Source organism: Besnoitia besnoiti (assembly GCF_002563875.1).
Source record: "Besnoitia besnoiti strain Bb-Ger1 chromosome Unknown contig00014, whole genome shotgun sequence".
In the NCBI taxonomy this organism is placed as follows: domain Eukaryota; phylum Apicomplexa; class Conoidasida; order Eucoccidiorida; family Sarcocystidae; genus Besnoitia; species Besnoitia besnoiti.
Window position 1 is genome coordinate 417501 of NW_021703916.1, and position 20616 is coordinate 438116.

General features: G+C 53.1%; 3 protein-coding genes across 3 annotated transcripts; all 3 read left to right on the forward strand.

Annotated features, from left to right (window-relative positions):
• Positions 1-962: 962 nt before the first annotated feature.
• BESB_025430 (uracil-DNA glycosylase) lies at positions 963-4413 on the forward strand (the record flags this gene model as incomplete). The annotated part of the gene is made up of 8 exons (XM_029361223.1): positions 963-1654; positions 1913-2044; positions 2355-2418; positions 2796-2865; positions 3098-3255; positions 3609-3684; positions 3974-4072; positions 4334-4413. 8 exons carry the CDS (start codon positions 963-965, stop codon positions 4411-4413), a joined length of 1371 nt encoding a protein of 456 aa, XP_029215578.1.
• Positions 4414-6694: 2281 nt separating this feature from the next.
• BESB_025440 (CMGC kinase, CK2 family) lies at positions 6695-9837 on the forward strand (the record flags this gene model as incomplete). Its single annotated transcript, XM_029361224.1, has 8 exons — positions 6695-6795; positions 6952-7024; positions 7225-7333; positions 7653-7787; positions 8262-8407; positions 8627-8755; positions 9327-9446; positions 9796-9837. The coding sequence occupies 8 exons, from the start codon at positions 6695-6697 to the stop codon at positions 9835-9837; spliced, it is 855 nt and encodes a 284-aa protein (XP_029215579.1).
• A 5501-nt stretch (positions 9838-15338) lies between these two features.
• Positions 15339-20607, forward strand: BESB_025450 (uncharacterized protein; the record flags this gene model as incomplete). Its single annotated transcript, XM_029361225.1, has 7 exons — positions 15339-15378; positions 15863-15960; positions 16511-16621; positions 16889-17566; positions 17903-18096; positions 19571-20103; positions 20489-20607. 7 exons carry the CDS (start codon positions 15339-15341, stop codon positions 20605-20607), a joined length of 1773 nt encoding a protein of 590 aa, XP_029215580.1.
• Between the last annotated feature and the right edge of the window lie 9 nt (positions 20608-20616).

Sequence of the window (20616 nt, forward strand, 5' to 3'; positions counted from 1 at the left end):
CTCCTAGCGCCCCCCTCTATGTCTCTGCTCGGCTGGCGGCCTTCTTCACATGCAACAACACAATTATTTTGTTGCGTTTCTAATCCTTTAAACTTTGGTGGGGGTGGTCTTGGAGACGAAAACTAGCAGAGTCGTTCGGCGAAAACGGGAAGTGGGTACTTCAACATGGGCTCGTGCCCGCAATGACTTGTTCTGGGGCGATGTCGCACGCGTTGCATGCAATCCCGAGCTGTCTCCTCCGCGGAATACTTGGGTCAAACGTCTCCTTAGGCTTTAAGATTTTTTTACCTTTCTGCTTCATTCCTATTCAGAAAAGTAGTGTGATGTGTTAGTTCCGGATGAGAAGGCTGCAGAGTTCGGGTAACAGCTTCCCTACAGCTTCGTTGACGCGGGCGGGTCGTCCTGTCTCGCGCATGCGCGTCGCTGGTCAACTAAAAGACGGTTTTATGCCTGTTTTTCTTGCCGGCTCTGTCTGTCTGTCGGGGATATTTCAGAGAGGACTGTTCTTGATGTTATTTTCTAGTTTATTGTCTACTTTTCCATTCTTCCTGTCGCGTCAGTTGAGATGGTCCAATAGATCCGCAACTACCCGTTTGTCTTCGTGGGTGTGTGCCGGGGGGCCGCCGGAGAGTTGTATCACCAGGTGTAGATATCCGTTTGTTTAGATATCCGTTTATCTGTGAGATCGAGGTAAACTAGGTGACGCATCGGCTATCTGGGGACCACATCAGCTGTGGCAGAACCCTCGTAATTGCAGGTGACGTGTACTGTTCTTCTGTGGGAGTAGACGCTGCGCGTACTACCTCCTGCTGCGGCTTGCATTGTCGCTTCAGTTCGGCGTCTTTGCCTCATCGGTGCATGCAGCATGTTATTTCTTGTCATTCGCAGAACTTCCACGGAGGTGTCAGTTTATTGACGTCACTAGCGGAAGCGCCCGCACGCGTTCCTGCAGCCATTTCAGTATGGACGGTCGCGTGACCTCTTTCGCGTGTGACACTCCGCGTGGGATTCAGCTTAAGGAAAACGTCCCGCTAAACGCTATGGGCACAGGCGGCACGTCTTGTGATTCTGGAACGGCAGACTCTCTTCTGAGCGTACAACAGTCGGTAACTGTGGAACAGTCGGTCACCACCACTGCAGGTGACAGGGTGCCAGTCCCTGGCAAGGTAGCACCTGAACGTCCTACGGAGAAAAAACTGAACAGCGGCCGTGATCATCCGGGACCGACACTGCTGCCTTCAAAAAAACGGAGTGGGGAGTCTCTCTGCTTGGCGAACAACAAGCGACCGGTGCCAGGATCCGGGCACACGTTTTCAGGAATAGAGAAGCGAACATGTCGTTCGACTACGCTCACTTCGTTTTTCCTTCCACGGCAGAAAGTTGCTGGGACAGAGCGGACGCCAGGCGCTGGTCTGTCGCCAGCCACCTGCAGCCGCCAAGGGGAACCCGTGTGTAAAACTCGTCTTTCACAGACTGAGACCGCGCTTGCAGGAAACAGTCCGGAGGACCGTACCTCGACCCAGCAAGGCTGCGGGAATGTGTCTGCGGCCCTTTCCACATCGTCGCCCGGTGATCTCTTTGTTGATCCCGACGGGGAAATGAGACCTGTTGCAGATGCTGAAGCGGTGTGGCGCCAGACGCTTGGAGACTCCTGGTGAGCGCACACTACCTTAGCGAAGTACTGCCAAGCCCTTTCCGCACGGTTGAATGAACGGGCCTCTGCATGCCTGCCAGGGATGAGCTGGGGCGTCTTCACGGTCGGACAGGGCACCGTTGTCTTATATGTGCGATGGAGACTTCTTTTCTTTGTCTTAGCCCTCCATTTTGCCGCTCTCTTGGGGCAGCATGCTGCAATCTAGACGCAAGTCTTTAACGCTACGCAGCGGTGTCGGTGTGCCTGCGCTCTCTTCAGGTTTGAGGCTCTGAAAGACGAGTTGCGGTTGCCATACTTCCGCAATTGCATGCAGTTTGTGCGCCGGGAGCGTCAAAAGTACCGGGTGTATCCGCCTCACCACTTGGTCTTCAACGCCTTCAAAACGACCCCGTATGGCATCTTGCCCTGAATAGCGTGAATGCTAGCTACTCTATCATACACGATCGAATGACGTGCAGAGTCGCTGACGACTAGTGCCGTACATACACGACGTAAGAGCGTCTTGGCGCCCTCAGTGGTGTCAAGTGCCCCCCCCATCCATGTATGTTTCATTGGCGAATTACTCGGGAAAGTAGCCAGCACAGCCAGGGGGCGTGCTTGCATGGTCTGTCTTCGCGTTGAGAACCCTGCCGTGCTCTCTGTGGTTTCACAACGGTTTGTCCATGGTGGCGGCGTGTGGTTTTCTGTCATTCTCGGTCAGGCTCGACACCGTGAAAGTTGTTGTCGTAGGGCAAGACCCTTATCATCAGCCGCGGCAAGCGATGGTATGGAGAGGAATGGATGCAGGAGGGAAGCGTAAATAAGAGAAGCCAACGCTTTCGGTTAGCGCTGGCTATTCAGGCCGCTGCAGCAGAGGAAGTGGAGGGGGCTGATATAGCGGAATGGAGGTGGTGCGAAAACTCGTAGAGGGCATGTTCGTAGTGAGGGGGAGGGGGGATGCTATACGGGCAAGATTAGAGGAACTATCTCACTAGTGTGTGCCTTTCTAGTTCTTGCTGTGCGTCTTTTGAAATAGTGGCCGTGTTTTTTCGTGATGTCTCTCCCTAGTTTCATGCCGTTTGCTGCCGAAGCGGAGTAGGACTGGACATGTTGTATTGGGAGGACGTGACCGCTCAAGGGTGTGTGCCTTTTCGTCTTCCAGGGCCTTTCCTTCTCAGTGCCGCGTGGCGTTCCCTTGCCACCTAGTCTGAAGAATATCTTCAAGGAAATTGGTACGGCACCCAAACCTTCTCGAGTAGCTGAACCATGTGTATTCGGCGTTATCCGGTCTACGGTTTGGTTCACACTCATTTCTGTTCGCCTGCGATCGTCTGCAGTCTGTGCCGGCTGTTCGTGTGAAGGGGTCCCTGAGGCAAGCACTCTTCTGGCACTTACGGATGTCGCGTTCTATGGTGCGTCAGCTCTCTTTACGTGCTTGTTCTCGTGTTCTTCACGTTCATACAGCTCGCAACTATCCGGAGCTCAAGGTGGTGGATCCCCTCACAAATAAGATCTCAGGGGCAGTTCAGGGGGACCTGACAGTCTGGGCGTCTCAGGGCGTGTTCCTGCTTAATTCTCTTCTTACGGTTCGAGAGAGTACCCCGATGTCTCACCGAGATGCGGTAGGTCTTGCGCATTTTGGGGGGGGCACATGGAAGGAGGTCGGCTTGGGCAGCCAGAAGAATATGTGTAAGTACGTAGAAAACGGGAGTAGCCCGCTGTGTAGGGCGCACGCGTGACCAAGGGCTCGTATGCGACGAGAGCAGAACCCTACGCTGCCGTACACTTTCTTCGCAGGAACGGGAATCCGCACATCTTGCGCGCCTTTGGCCGTGTGAAAGTCAGTAACTGTCTTCGTGGAGTTTGACTTCCGGTGGCATCGATCGGACAGCGCAGCCGCAGCACAGCGGAAAGACCAGCTGGTATCCGCTTCCCCTTCTTCATGTAGATTGTTTTTTCTAGTGCTGATCAGCAGGGCTGGGACCGATTTACAACCAAGGTGATTGACGTGATCAATACGCGGCGCCAAGGGATTGTCTTCCTTCTGTGGGGTGAGTATAGGATGACCATTAAAAATCGTATGAGAGGCGGACAGCTCGCACGGCGAGGAGCTCCGCGATCTCACGTGAGGCGCGCCGAGCTCTGGCCCGGTCCGCAGTGGCCTTCTGACTCACACGACTGTTTCATCCGGGCGCAGTGATCTACACTTCTAACAGCCGTAACCGGTCAACTCCTATATCCAGTCTGCAGTGTCACATCTGCACTTCGCGTCTCGCTGGCAGAAAAAGGGAATTATGTGGCGTTTTATGGGAAGGTTACCGGTATGTGTCACTTTCTCAGGCAAACCGGCGCAGAAAAAGTCTGCAGGTGTGAGCCGCGTTCGCCACCGAATCTTAGAAGCCGGGCACCCATCTCCTCTTTCGGTTCGATTCTTCCAGGGTAGGTTTCGGTACAGCCATCATCTTCGCGTGGTGGACTGCTATATTCCGCCGTTCGGGAGCCTGGAGAGCGGATTCTATTCTTACTACGCATATTTTCAGTTGTCAGGTTCGTAATCTATTAAACCCTAAGCACATCGTATTCTCTCGGCTTTCTTTGAAAGGGACGGCGGTTCTGCCAGTTTACGTAGCAGTTGTATATTTTTCTCGTTCCTGCAGGTGGCTGTGAGATCCTGTCTTGCTGTGAACGCTTTCTGTGTAGGATGTCAGCATTTTTCGAAATGCAACGAGCTACTGAGAGGAATGGGCAAAGAAGAAATATCTTTTGCTCCTTCTTCGTGATATCTAAGGAATCACGGCGGGATTTTTGCGTCGTTATAGGAGTCCAAACGCGTTTCATGGGAACCGCGCTCCATCGCATACAACCGCCTCGCAGCTTCTGGTCCAGAAAGGGGGCGATCTCTGTGTCAATGGCATGTTACCACTGAGCCTGCTTACTGCGCTGCTTCGTTGTGGTTAGATTTTGCGCGGATTTCTGCTGTCGTCATCTACGGTGGGAGGGATTCGCCGCGTCGCCAGGTCTATGCTGAACGAGAAGACCGCGCGTGCGACATTTAACGCGCCGCAGTGTGCGCTCTCTATTTTATTATGCACGGCAGTGGCCGGCGACCTCCCCACGTGGCCTTCAGAGCTCTCCTGCCCGGCTCCTCTTCAGACCTGCATAACTCTGCTAGACTCAGATATAGTCGTTCTAACAGTGAGAGTGCCGACTGCAGGCGTGAACACGCACGCGTATACGCGTCCGGTATCCGTGGACGGTCCCCGGTGGTCCCTCAGCTGGCAACGTCGTGCTGTGGCGAGTGATGCACAGCTCCTGAGATATCCTCGATAGGTCAATTCCGATTAGAGCTCCCGCACGGGAAAGCACGCTGAATTACCACGCACACCAGCACACGGTGGGGATGTTATAAAACTATAGCGGTTCTAGGGGCAGTGGCCGCGTTCTATTCCGGTGGACAGCCCCACTATCGATCTGCCCTATGCCACTGCCATATGTGGTCTCTGTGCTGTTCGGGTTGTGCTTCCGACTGTAAGAAATTTTGTAGGTGTATATCGATCCGTGAGAAGCAAACGGTAGTTCTGAATTATACTGAATTGAGATAAGCAGCGTACACGTTGTCTTTTTGACCTTCGAAGTTTCTATGGTCGCTGCGTATGCTTTAGCGTACACTGAGGCCGCTCAGTCATTGAGCCGGAGCGGGGAAAGTGGGTACACAATCATAGCCGGATCAACCCAGGCGGCAGTGGCCTCCCAAAATCCGCTGTATCGCAGGCTGCAGCAGCCCCGCACGTGCTCCGATGAGCAGTTTCTCATGGATCGATGTCACGTGCTTCGACTCTGTGGACAGGAGATTCCACATGTTCAGGAGGGTGTTGCACAGCTGCACAGCTAGTGCACGGTTTGGAATGAGCGCCAATTTTCAGAAGATGCGCTCATGTCATCCATCTACGCACACATCAAGTGTGCTGCTTCTAAACTTCGCGGAAATCGAGTGTGTCCGTGACGCGAATGATAGACCAATCGTGGACTGTGCTGCTAATAAAGCGACAGCGGGAAGTGTCACCCAGACACGATTACACGACTGCTGGGGCACGTTGTCGTTAGCAGTGCTCATGGAGCTGCTCGAGAGCGCTCTCCGTTCCCCATCGCTAGCCTTTCTTAAGCTACCAAGTTGTGGACGCCGTCGGCGGTTGTGGCAGCACAGCGACAGTAAAGCTGTACGCCAAGCGAGTCGAGGATGCGAGCAGCCGCAACAATATAACCACACGATATGGAAGGTTTGACGAGTTTGGATTTGGAAGGAGCACCAGGAGTGATATGTTCGTGTACAGGAACGAACCCCACACCCCCAACTACGCAAACAGGGATATAATATTTGCTGGGTTCGAGGGAACCGCGTGGGTTCCGTGGCATGATGGAGCGGGGCCAAAAGTTTCCCAAGCCATCCTGGTTCACCTTGCTTTATATGCAACTGTGGGTGTCTCACTGATACCACAGGAGACTGCTGTTTGTCTTGTCACAGCAAGCGGTGCCGCTGCTTTATCTTTCTGTTTTGTGACTGCTTTGAGCATCAGTCTTCCGACTAACATCTTCACTAGCAAAAGGTCACGGTATATGTGACGCTTCTGGCTTAACACATGGCTCCGTACTGCATTTGAACGCAGTCGAAACCGTACCTCTATGATATGAAAAAAACACGAGGGCTCCTGAATTTCCGATCACAAGAAGGCAAATACGTAAGTCTCTACGTTGTTGCACAATTTGTGTCACGAAATGAGCAAGGGTTTGGATGTTGTTCTGCCTGCTCATAGGTAAACGCTTCTTTTCGAAAACACCTCGCGAGCGCCAGGGAATGCCGACGTTGTGTGGGAAAGGCTGTTGCAAGGGTACCTAATCTGTGGCAGTACACACGGAATCCTGAAAGTGTTCCACTTGTAGACACGGAGGAGCTGGGCAATTTCCCCGCGTGCGTCGTCTGATTCCTTTTATACAGGCTCCCCGTCGAAACAGGATATTCGTCGTTAGTTCAAGTTGGCGACCTGGCACGGAGAAACGCTCACGATGGCATCTCAACAGAAGATCGGCGAGTATGAGATTGAACGAGTTGTGGGCAGCGGCTCCTTTGGAAAGGCAGTCCTTGTGAAAGACAAAAATGGACACAAGTACGTTCAGTACAACCCGCGTACAGAGTCCTACTGAGAAGCGTTACGCAACGTTTGTACTTTGCTGCAGACCTGTACAGAATAATGTGAGGCTCGTTTTCCAACGCTCTTCAAAACGTACTTTCTTGATTGAGTTGAGTCTCCCTCTTATTGCAGGTCGATAATGAAATTGATCAATACAACGCGGATGACTCCGCAGGAAATTGAAGAAGCCAAAAATGAGGTTCAAGTGAGGTGACATGCCTTGCCAGAAGTTCTTGCGGGACAATAGCAGAAACTGCCGCTCAACATCTCCTTTTCTGAGGATCCTCGCTCGGCATAGGAAGTCGCTTGAGCCGGCGCTAACGAAGAACACCTTTCCTCTTTTTCATCATTGGCTCTGTATTACATCCAACACCATGACCCAAGCGTCTTCTTATTATTGCTCAGGTTCTTACGAAGCTCGTTGAGTCCCCGTTCACTGTGTCTTACAAGGGTGCTTTTACTTCCACATACCTCCGCGTTCCGCATCTTTGCATCGTCATGGAATACTGTGCAGGTAAACCCAGGTAGCACCGCGCACCATTAGCACATCCAACAAGCATCTAGACCAAGTCCCTGATTCCGCTGGCATGGGCCAGGCGCAAGGAACCCTCGCGAGCAGCGGCCCTGACCGGCATGTGCTCTATGGGGTGTTGTACTGGAATCGGTCAGGCAACCGTTTGGCCCTAGAGTTGCCTGCCGAAGGTAACTGCAAAATATATAAAATTAACGCCGCGTGCATCTGAAATCGTCATAATCAAGTCCTCTTGGATCGTGGACGGATCTCTATCAAGTGTGGCAGGCGGGCTCGGCTTTTTCCTATGCTCCACGCGCAGGGGGAGATCTCGGAAAGCTCATTAAAGACAGGAAAAAACAGGCCAAGCCGTTCAGCGAGATAACCCTCCGGACGTGGCTTTTACAACTTACTCTCGCGCTTCACTTCATGCACAAGCATAAGATTCTACATCGTGGTAAGCTGCCTGTATATGGGCGGTGAGCCCGCCGTCGGGGAGCACTTCCGATGATACGCTGTTTCAATTGCTCAAACATGGAGGGGTTTCCCGTTACGACGGCCTCCACGTAATGCTCGAGTATTCCACTCCTCTGGGCTGAGGCGGCGTTGACAATTATAATGACCAACGCTCAATCTTTTCATACCGTGCATTGACAAGGGCAGGAAGGTGTTGTAGTGGCATTCCATCATAATGTGCGTGGCTAGGCGAATCCAGTACCAGACCCCAGCCGCGCCAGCTGGGTTTCCGGCAATATTTTATTCTCTCGCACAGCCTGCAAAAGGAGCTGTAGTATTGAATCGCAAGCGTAGAGTCGTCGCTCTGCACGACAATAAGATCTTGGCTGCTTTGTCTCATGTATTGAAACGACGCTGCTCAATCACATCATAGTGACCCTAATACGTGGGTTGGGCATGTAAAGTTACTTCGCAGATCTCAAACCCGCAAACGTGTTCCTCGATCGAGACAACTACATTCGAGTCGGTGATCTGGGACTGTCAAAAATTCTTGAGTTCACGCTCCAGCAAGTCCGGACGCAGTGTGGGACTCCGGCGTTCATGGCCCCAGAACTCTGTCAGGTATGACTACTTGCACACCTGTTTATGGTATGCAGTTTCGGTGATGCAGATTATCTGCGCTTCCACCCAAGAGGCCCGTGGTTGCTCGCTAGCACGCTCTTCTGCCCTATGGAAGCCGATGGGTTTCTTGTGGGAATGAACTTCATCAGCTCGATGGTTCTGGGGCCTCCCATACACCAAAGCAGTGGAGACGGGTACTGAATGCGTTGCCTTGCTCAGGGCAAGCCGTACCAGACCCCAGCCGATATTTGGGCTCTGGGTTGCATAATGGTGGAAGCTGCTACGTTTGAACTACCGTTCCGAGGCATGACGTTTCCTGAACTCAATAGGAACATCTGCCACGCGCCAGTGAGTTTCCCTTTTGTTGAAGCATAATCGACCAGAGGGCAGCAGGAACTAAGCAAAAACAAGGTGAATATTAAACAGAATCAGGTGGCTCAAGTGCCTATCTGCTCGGCGGGTGGAAGGCGTATCCAGATGTCAACTGACACACCGCAAGGTAAACGCTTAGATCATAATATCCAAGACGTGATGACTGTCGGAGCTGTCGTATGATAGCGCAGGCCCTAAAAGAGCTTCTCTGCAGGGGACCCTTGTCGCTATTGCAGTGAGAAGAGGTAGAGTCCGCTGCTATACAGCAGCAGCTTCACGTTGCATCGTGGAACAAGCTCCCGTCGCGCTGAGCCGTGTGGTCGGAATCCTGATATGACCGCTACCTACCGATGGCTATGGGTGACGTGGTTTACATCATCTCCAGGAATGTAAGATTGTCTCCGCAGATTGTCGGGCGGTATTCTTGTCTTCTGCTGTCAAGTGGTGTAGGCGAAAACTGTGCGAGTAGATATTTTCTTGTCAGCTCTCTCATAGGATACGTGCTAGCATGCAACTATCTATCTTGCTCGATGCTTGTCATACGTAGGCACCAAAACTTCCTGCGCGATACTCTCTTGATCTGCGAACCATCTGCGAGTCTATGTTGAACAAGGACCCGAAGAAAAGGCCAACAACGGAGGATATCCTGAGCTCGCCAGCAATAAGGGTAAACGAGCGAACGTTCGATGCTGCGTCTGGCTGTTGGTAGCTATTGTTGCGCATGCGTGTGCCGGTCCCCAAACGCAGGCTGATCTTATAAGGGGCCTAAGGTTTAGCACGAAAGTTCTTCACATAGCCCTGCAAAGATCTGCAGACGTGCGTTCTGTCAATAACGTAACAGGCCTAGCTGGGGGGGCGAATTTCCGCACCAAGCATTAAGGCGTATCGGCGCCCCCATTCTACTCTTCCATTTTGGGATGAGCTTCATCGAGCTGCTATATTGCGCGTGTGTGCAGTTGTCTGCTCATGCTTGCCGCTTTGTGAGAGCTCATGGCTGTGTTGTCTCTTTTGTGTAGGCCGAGTATCACGCATACAAGGCGAAGCATGTTCACGCGTGACAAGCTGCTGTTTAGCCGGGCAGTCTTATGTCGAGCAGCAACAACGCAACCAGGCCATCACCCGGCGATGGTTGTGATGCAAAACAAACGTCTTGCAGGTCTATTTGGTGGCTGTTAGCCACTGTTGCGGATATGTGCGCCTGTTACTAAACCCAGCCTAATTTCTCGGGGAGGAGTCAGTCTTCGGGCTGAGGCTTCTACTTCAGTAGTTGGTTTCTGAATCCCGAACAGGTCTTCCTTCCCTCATGGGCGCTTTTATTGGCATGTGTCCAGTGTGACAATAGTGATGCTGGTTTGCACAACACATAGCTCTGTATCCAGTTGTACCTCGTTTTCGCGTCTTAGTGACCTGAATGGAGAAATACTCAGACGTAAGCCATTCTCCTTCTCACTGGTATCCGCCGGTCATCCGTCTTTTCGAAGCGCCTCTTGTTATCGAGGCGTTCCACAAGCGGGTGGTCCTTCGAGTGCTCGTACTGCATCTTACAGAACCGCCTGCGGACTTCCTTATGTGGATTGGCTTTTCTCAGCCACGCAATGTGTTCATTGAGTCTAGCCCACGCACGAGATTGACACAAGCATACATAGAGTGTTGTCAATTCTAGCCATGCGCCGAGATGTTTGATCGGCATCTATTTGGAGAGACACGTAACTGACGGCGCTTGGCAGGCACGAACTACCGGTGAGGGGCTCGAGGGTCCTGCTACCGCGAACGCAAACCTCGTGTAAGGTAATAGTAGTGCAAGGTCGGCATAAGCGGTATCATCTCCTTTGACGCTCAGTAACCTTCCCTGGACCTCAGTTTAATCTATTTGATGAGAGCGCTTTGCTGTCCGTCCTGGCAACTGTCTTCAGTCAGCTGCTGCGTACAACCGAGCAGCGCCCACGAAGGGTGCAACGTGCTCACTCCATCCGCTGGTAGACTGACGGCGAGGGATGAGACGCGTGAGACTTCGTCTTGCGCCTTGGCAAAGGGAGGTGTACTGTCATCTCCTCAGCGCAGCAGGCCAGCCGGGCCGCCTTGCAGTTGTTTCGTCGCTCAAACTGCGGACCGCCATTGGGGCCGCCCCTGCGCCAGCATCGACCGCTATCGCTTCAAGCAGTGCCCCTCCTGTGTACAACTATCCAAGTTGGGGACTGCCTCAGCTTTTTTCGAAAACGGAAATCTCACGTCCAGGATTTGCGTGCTTCGCGCATGTGATGGTCTCCCTCTGCGCGCGGAGTCGGTGTTTCAGGAACTTCCTTGTCGAATCCAGGGGTGTTGCGGTTGCGAAGGCGCACATGCAGTCCGAGCGAAGCTGGTCCATGGGAGGAGCCGCCGTGCATGCAGCCCGGAAGGCAACCCGTATACCGAGTTGCAAGAGCTAAAATCTCGCTCGCTTGATTCATCCACTCTTTGGAATCCCGCTTGTCCTTTAGGTATACAAAGAAGTACTATCTCTGTACGACTTTGTAATTCAAGAAAAAGGTCTACGGGGCGCGCTAAATGGGTCTGGCAGCCGACAAGCGGACCGAGCACAATCCCTTATACTGCAGCCACATCGTGCACGCCCACCTCGTAACGTTCTTTATCCTGGCTGTCTCTTCGAGTCTGTTTGACGCCGAGGAGGCATCATGGAGGCGCCAGCTGGAATGGACCTACAAGCTGTGGGGCAGGCACGAGACAAGATGGAGCCCATACTCATCCGCCTACAATGCAGCGGAGACGTAAGTTATGAGCTGTTCACTTTAGAAACTCGTCAATCCTAGTTAGCACCATATCACCCGAACCAAACCTGCTTCGTTTTCAGCATTCTGCATCGGCAAACTGTGTTCCTAAGCACCTGCGTCTAAAATGATGGTCACCCTGGTTGACCACTGCGTGAGTCCCCTCCGTTGTGAACCCTGCAGGTGTTCCGCGTGCGCCGTATGGCGCTGCCTGGATGCGCTGTTCCATGTTCATGCATTCACTCGTCCAGTTGTTTCTCAGAATGGCAATTTCACTTGTCGGTCGAAGCGATGGCTAAATATTCTCGACGGGGCATGCGGTGCCAAAACGTAGTGCCTATACATCGTGGATGTTAGATGTTTGCAGTACAGACTCACAGGATAAAAGGGAGATAGGGACAGATGGCTCGACTTATAAACAGAATAAGAATCATGAAATGGGTTATGTCAGGCCGGCATAGGCGTGGAGTTGTCTCATGGTATAGCCAGAGTCGTGTTACGTGCTGCCGCAAGACGTACGAAAGGGAATCGTCCCGTCAGCCTCCCACCCATTGTCGGGAGAGTAGGTTGGGCAGAGCAGCTGTTTCTGCAGATCCCTGTCTCCCCAGCTGATGCATTTGCTACTCCACTGAGTCACAGAGTGGAATGGGAATGAAGCAGCATCCAAGGTAGTCGTTGCGAATTGGGTTTAACATAGATGGGTGGTGTTGGCGGCTATGGGAGAGTACACGGCATACCGTCACGTGAAGCTGGAAGGGCAGGTCCTTGTGGCATCGGACCCCGGCAGAAGGAGGCATTCGACAGATCGATGAAGTTTTCAGCGTGCTGTTTTCCGATATGTGCGAGCGCTCATTCCTCAATCTCAGCTAGTTCTTGACGACACCAGTTGTCCATGTTACCCTGTCTTGCGGCTCCCACATGTTTAGTGCCAATCTGAGTTTCGGGCTTCTCAATTGTGATGTTACACTGCAAATACCTCCTGCACGCTGGGTTACGCCTTTTCGTTAGCTCAACCCCGAGGCTATTTCGAAGGAGAGGCTGCTGTCCGCCATCACAGAAGATTTCTCCGAACAGTACTTACTACAGATAAGCGCCGCACCAACAAGGTGCGTAGCCGGGAGACGCTCGCGCGTGGCTGCTGGGTTTAGGGTTTACAATCCAGGCCTCGAGTTCCTCCACAGAATACAAAGGAAGAGTAGTTCTCGTATTGACTCGTAGGGGCTGGATTCATCCTGCCCTGCCGTAGCTCTGCAATATTTACCTTCAGACAGAACAGGGCACTGTTGCAAAAACATGTGCAGCTGTGGCAATGTGATATGACGTCAAGGTGGAACGCAACGAGGTAAGGCACACACAAATAGCACGATTATATATGATTCCTGTTGTTTACTACGTAGATTTGCATCAGTCTGAAAAGCGCTGTGCGGTTTTCTGCCGTTCTTCCCTGGAGGTTAGACTCGCAACTAGTTGGCCTCTGAAGGGCTAGCACGTGCCTCATACCCCAAACGGAACCGCAGCCGCTCCGGTCGTCGCACGCGTCGGCAATAACCGGCAGAATGGGCAGGAGACTAATCGGCGGCCTCTCCTTTCAGCCGCGGTCATCGAAAGATTGTCAGCTGGGTCTCTCTTTCACGTCTGCAGCAAGCATTCGGCGGCTGAATCGCTTTGCATCTTCCCTCCGACGGTTCGACATGGACCAGAATCCCACAAAATCGTCCATGCGGAACCAGAGTCTCACGACGAGACAATAGTAAGGGTTTAGGGTTTAGGTATCCTACCTCCTCGCGTGGTCTTCGCACAGCGTAGACAGCTCTCCCCCCAATTTCCTGGTTCGCGTTCCCTGGGGACTACCACAGGCAAAGCCGGAATTGATGTACGTTTGTGCCAGGATACAGCTGTGCCGGCACCCTCTGGTCAGTCCTCGGAAGATGCAGACAACGAGCATGAAATGGCAAACAGGCGACGAAGGCAAAAGAAAAGAGAATTTCTGTAGGCCGACGTGTGTCATGGCCTGCGTTGTTGTAATACCCAAGAAGCATGTCATACTTTTAGATGCAAAGCCTCTTGTTTTCTTTCCTCTGAGCGAGGTTGCACGAACGTAGCTGGCTCCACGACGGCCACGCCTACTTTCGTATGGCTCGGCAAGACCGCTGACAGCTCCACGGCTAACTGCACATAAATCTGAATAGTCCGCGGTCGACACCTGGCCAGAAACACCGGCCGTCGCTGTGCCGGCCGGTACAGGTTTAGGGACAGTTCTAAGGATTGGTGGACGAGAAAGCGTCTGAGCCCGTATGGTTGCCCGTATGTCTCTTCTGTAGAGCGTGCGAGGGCAGCGGGATGTCTGAAGTTCGTTGTGGCGGAGCACCACCATGAGGTGAACTCTCGCGGCTGGTTTGTTAATGATACTGTCCACGTCTCTTTGCCAAAATGGTAATGTCTAGCTCGAAAGTATTTACCGAATCATACTGTATACGTTCCTTGCAGACCAGAGACATTAATGCTCATGTGCCGAAAACGCGGAGCACTTAGAGGCGGTATGTGGAAGGGAGGCTGCAGTTGTTCTTTTGCTTCTGAGTTTGCCCAGTCAGTCAACAAAGCTTTATCGCCTTCTTCAGCGCTCCGGCGCAACCGACTTCTTGAGGGACGATGATGGTGACGCCATGGGTAGCCCTGTCGCAGACGGCTATGGGACGCAGAATTTTACTCACTTCCAGTCTGCCGTTTCTGCCACGCTTCGAAACGGCAATGCGGACAAGGCGGCTCCAATACGAAACTCGAGCGATGGTACTAGGCGACAAACAATTGTAGGGGCGTCAAGCCAGGTGCATTTTGACGACATACACAAGGATGGTGAGTTACGCTCCACACCACGACAAACTGAATGAGCGACAAGCAAACTCAAAGCGCGCGTATGGATCCTGCGCTGCGTGTGCCACGTGCTGACACAAGTGTTCAGTAGGTGAATCTGATTCTTGCCGTAGCGCGGGATCGTGCCATACGGCGTGGTGGTACCAGTTAGCAGGGTACGAAACCGCGTACGAGAGAAGTGCGGGTAGCTTTCTCTGAACAGCGTTCCTCCCCCCCCCACACACCAGGAAGCTCGAAATTGGCGAGCAATGCCCTGAAGTTACATTGGAGCTGTGTATTGCTATCCTGGCCCGGGGGAGGGCGCCAGGGGCATGGTCTAACCAACTCGAACCTGTACGCGGGGGCGAGCGCGCACAGACGCTCACTGTGGTGGGGACAGGTGGGGGACAGGCGACAACATGGTCCCTGAATAAAGCAGTGGCACGAAACTCAACAAATCAGTTAACTACTCCAGAGCGGCAAGGTAAAGACTGTCTTCAACAGCTAATATCAGAATCGCAAGGGCCGACACAGCCATCCCCCCAGATAGAACATGCGAAAAAATGAAGGGACAGAGATGGCTCGCTTCCACACAACTGACGACAAAAGGCGCCTCGACGTGAAAAGGGTACCATCTTTGTGTGTCGGTATTCTACAGCTCCAGGCTTTCGTAACCCCTGTCTGCAGAGCTAGCACCTTCTCGCATAACGCCTTAGATAGTTCATGCTCTGCAGCGTCTTCGGCAACTTTCCTCAGGCAATGGACATGCGAACCCCCCTGCAGGTGTTTGCCTTCGGTGGTCGGCGACCGTCAGAGGCTCTCAGACAGGACGGTCTTTTAGCTTGCGCCGGGTGCGAAGGGACACGACCTCCAACACAGACGGAAAAAGCCAAGGTCACAGCGCGATTGTCGACCCTGCGGCAATGAGTGCACTGTTGCTTCGAATGGCGCCCCCGCGATCTATAGCAGACCACACCAGAAACTGTAGGAGCCCAAGAACGACCAACGTGCTCCTGGTTGTAGTACGCTCCATGCATGCGGATACGGTGGAATCGATAACAATGATAAAGCATAGGCGCTTACCGAATACATAGCACAACACGGCAACACGGTGTGCGTGAAAGGAACTTCGGGTGCGTGGGGATTCTGAGTCTTTCGGACGACGTTCACAGACTAAGCACGTGAGGTGCGTCGCTTTGAACATCTCCCTAGTTAAGTGTGTGTAACTTAGCTTGGCTTCAGTACCGTGCGTGTAACAGGCCGCTTGTTCTTGCCCCGACCCAACAGTTGCCACGCTTACTACGCGCTGAAAACATAGGAATGCAGTTCGCTGCAGTTGTGTACCGGTGCTTCACGTAGGGGAGTGCTTATTTTTAGATTGCTAAGTTGTAGCCAGGTCGTTAGGGATGCTGGCGCAATCATACAAACGCAGTCAAACCGCAACTGCCATGTTTGCGCGCTGGTTCAGCACTCTCCTCCATGACCAGCGTGGAGCACGATCGTCTCTTTAAAGCCCTACAACAGAAGTATATTCTGCCGTATGCGGCTTTTCGGAGATGCCCCCTGGTAAGCTCCAATGGCTTTTTCACGCGAACGCACTCATGCATCATATATGGCTTTCTATCGAGTAGACGGAAGAGATCTCACTGTGGCATCAGTGCTAGCAGCAGTTATTTGTGACAGACAGCTTGGTGGTCAGCGTCGTGGCGAAGGCTGACACTTGCAAATCCTCGCTCGCATGTCGATTTTCGGGTGCCCTGGACCACCCGCAGCAGCTACCCACCAGCAGTGACATGCAGTTGCCTTGCACCTCTTTCTTTTGGGGCATAAGGGAGGCTCTTGGGGGTTACCAGCGAGAAGAAAAAGTGGACGGCACCGCCGCGCTGCACCATGTCCCATGTATCATACTGCCACCGCTCCACATGCGTGTGGCACCGCAGTTGCGCGTATCAATCTGGGAGCCGTGTACCTAGTGTCAAATTGAGGCAGCTCGACACCTCCCTTGAGACAGCCTACGCATCTGCATAGATGAAGTGACAATCTCTAGGGCGGTCCTGTCCGTCCTCAACAGTTTAGGGTGGGGTGCGCGTGTGGTACCTGCCTGTTCCTTTTGTAGGGTGGCTGGAGAGTGTCGCACTGGTTGGTCATGACGAAAGAGGAGTTCGCCCTAGTTGTCAACCAGGAGCATCTGCAAGAGGCATCCAAAGGCTTAGTTGTCGGGCACAACGTGCGCATGCACTGATGTAGTGGTCCCGAGTTAGATCTCGATTGTGAAGAGCGGAGCCAGGATCGGAGAAGCTGAGTTTTGGGCCACACACTACAACGCTCGAAACACATGCTCCTGTCACCTTCCAGTGACACATCCTGAACTCGGCATGATCTCGCGGGAAAACAAGTCATATAGCACACTCTCGCATGCATGTACACGTATGTGGAGTGAGATCCTCGCATTTTTACTTTGTACTGATTCGCCCATGTCTCGTGTGATTGTCAGGTAGATCCGGACCGCGTGAAGCTACGCATAACCAACCTGATCGCTGAAGAGCTTCCTCTACAGCGCTTGATTACAAATGAGCTAACGCCAGTTCTGAATACGGAGCTGCAGAATGTCACGTGTTCTCCCACGGTCACGAAGTTCACCTGCGCGCTGGCTCATCTGCTTTCATACCTCCTGTTCCGGCAGCTCCCTGCCCAGTACTCCGGCCGGCAGGAGCAACGGTCTAACTCATCGGCGCGCAGCGTCGCCCTCGACACTGTGGGTCTTTTCCACCAAAGGGTGGTGGAACATGGGAACCACGAAATCATTGATGGAGCACGTGCGAGTCGACCCGACCTGCCGACTACGGAATCCGAGAGGCCTTCCTGTCGCTCCAAAGAGCGCGCAATCGCTGAAGCCATGCGCGTCGGCGGCCCTCTGCGGACTGGTCCACCTGCGAACGCCTCTGCAGTGGGAAGGAGATCATGCGGGGTCTCTCCGTCTTTAACACCAGCATATCAAGGAGGCGGCTGGATCAGCAGTCTCGACGTCGTGAACGGAGTAGCGCACGAGGTTCCACAAGCCGGTGCAGACATAGGGGCATTTTCCGCCATGCTTTTGGACTCGGACACTCACCGAGTTGCATGCGTGGTGGTCCTTCAACAGCTCTTCGCAGAGTTATTATCCGATGCAGCCGTACGCCTCTGGGAGAGAAACGCATTCATGAAATGGAGTGATGCCAACTTTCTGCACACGCACCCCCTCCCGGTCCCGTCCTCGTTCCGCAGACAGTGTGTCTCAAACCATTTATAGGGTCATCACGTGCCTCTGGGGAAAGGGGTGTCAAGAGCACGTTAAAGGGGGACCAAAAAACTCCGTTCGAACGGTATTCGTGTGCATATTTGAGAGTCAATTTATAGATCTGTCTTTATGAAAACGAGTAAGACAAGCAATATTGCAACAGTGATTCGATGCTTCATTAAGCAACGCTGTGCGTGCTCTCATGCGTCGCTGTCTCACTGCCTGATACAGAAATGCTTTGACGGTGCCTTCGCTATCTCTGTGGTCGTACCTCTCGCGATCCTCGCCTGCAAGGACGGCGTCGAATTCTGTTTACGCGGGCATTATCCTAGGATCTTCCGAAACCGGTGGCAGCTCTGGATGCTAACTGACCGCATCAATGCACTCATCACGCAGCTATTCGATAGCAACTGCTATCTGGCCAGGTAGGGAACACATTTGATTGCTGCCTACATGATTATAAACAGGCTTCGCAGTGAGCGCTGTGCTCACATCACCGCATTTACCGACCTACACTGATCATTCTCATGAAAGAGACTTTCAGTCCGATGACACGGAGGAGAGCTCTCACCCACCCTAAATCCGTCTCGTGGCGCCATCCTCATGTGCAATGACAGGCTGGTTCCAGTGTCGGTAATTCTGGCTCAGGTTTTCTTCACTCGACTGCATCCCCAAGACTCAACGGCTGACCAAGAAGGTGCACCAAGTCGCAGGAATCTCTCCGTGCCGGCACACGAGCGGAACCCTTCGCATTGAATGACAGTAGTTGGGATATCGTAGTTAGGGTTCACCCTCAACACGGCTATTTCAGTTTATTCGGGCATAGGGCCTATTATGATATTTACGGCGAAACGCTTGTCTCGGACATCTCACTTCGCGGGTACCACTTGACCACGCTAGTAAGTCGGTCGTTTGAGGCATCATGTGGACCGAATGGCAACGTCGATACTTCTATTTCCGCATATACATTCGCGCACGCGTCTACTCGCGGTGCCCCTTCTTTGCTGGGGAACCGCAGAAAATGAGAAGTATTCACGTGTGTACGCCCACGAATGCAACTGCAAGGACAGTTGGCCGAAGTGTGGATCTGCATGAAATCGTGCTTGGTGCCCTGGAAAGCTATTATCAAGTCAAGCATTCACCCCCCCCCCCCCGTTTTCCCTCTGTATTTGCGCGGCTATATCCCTCAGCTTGAGCGCTACCTAATGAATGCCCCAAAGCCAACGCCCGCACTGAAGCTGGCTAGCTCAGCAAACCACTCTCCGACTAAAAATACGTTGGGGCCCGATAAGACAGCGAGCCATGCGGTCCACACAGGCCGCACAAGAGACCTCTCAGCTTGCAGCAGTTCTGAGCACGAGATAAAATGGAACATCCCAGGTAGGCGGAGGATGTCCCTGAAAAACGTGCCGACGGGTGGGGGGAAGAGCACCGGCACTGCTCCAGAAAGAGGGCGACGGAAAGCAGACCGTTTGCTCGCTATGGCCCTGCACCGCAAATGCACCACTCCGAGAACACATCAAAACTTGCGTAAAAAAACATGAGCGCATGTTCGCTCGTAAGAACTACCGCTGAATGGTGACGCCGTCTGTGACTGGCGGGCGCAAAGGGGCGCTGCCTCATCGTCCGCCTGTCTGCTGTGGCTCTCTTGACCGATGTGCTCAGGCGTTCCGGTGGCGTCTCCCTCATTACCGAAATCTGCGACAGGCCCTGAGCCTCTCCTGCATAAAAAGCTTTTCGGGTAACAAGTGAAGTAGCTTACACCAAGCCGTACGGTAGGACCGAAGCGCGCTCAAATGTTGTCTCCCACCGATCGTCGACTTTCGTTAAGAATCCATTGGATACGTGGCAAGCATCCGGAGGCGACCTGTGCTGGCACTCTGTTTTGCATTTTTCTAGGACAAGTGCGCTTCTTCGCTTTGGCGTCTTGGGCAGCGAAGATGCACAAGCCGCTTCCACAAGGTCGCTGCTGTACCATATTGACGGCAAATACCGGTTCCACAACCCAGCAACCATTCACCAGAACGCGAACGAAACTAAGCAGACAGCAGCCGTGGGGCGAAAAGGCACGGCGCTCAACGAGGAAGGGGCGCTTACAACAGAATTTTCTGAGGAACGGACAGAGGCGTTCGGGAGTTCGTTGGCGCGACTGTCTCATGAGAATGATCACCAGCAAGTGCAGCGGGATCGCACTTTCACAGACATGAGGAGCTCCTGTAACAAGGTGCCCTGGCTGCCACAGCTGCGTCAACCTTCTTGCGTCCCTGCGACGCCACCGTTCTCCCACTCTCAGAGCTCTCACCGTCTGACTGAAACCAGCTTTGCTGGCAAAAAGCGCCCAGACAGTGGCTCCGAAGGATTCGAAAACGCCCGCGAGGCTACGAGGCGCATCGCGGATCGCAAGGGGCAGAAGCGAGGAACGAAGGCACAAGGTAAAGCGGTGGAGAACACGTCTCGAGTGCAGGGTACAGAAGAGCCAATAGCAAAAGCTGTGAACGCTTCCACACAGATACGGCAAATCTAGCGAGGGAGTCCCCGGGTGCATCACGTGTTGGCACGACGGAGAACGACGAAAGATGCAACTCCCTCCAGCAGATAGAATTTAGGCTTGGTGGCGTTGCTGCCACGCAACCATCTCGGTTTGGCACTCGAAGCAGGGAATCTGTTTGTCCTGGCGTAGACTCTAGTTGTGAAAGACTCGCATCACGTGGAAAGGGACCGAAGTACAGCCGGAACGTCTCTATCCCGAAACGGCACGGAGAAGCTGGAGATGAAGATGTAAGTCTGAGCGTAACGCTCTCCTGATCGGCGGTCCAGGTCTTCTTCAACACGGTAACGTGCTCAATCACGAAAGTGCCTCCACACCCGTCACCCTTCATATTGGGCCAATAGCGACAGTGGTCGCCGCTTTGAACATCTGGAAACTCTACTCTTAACTGGTTGTC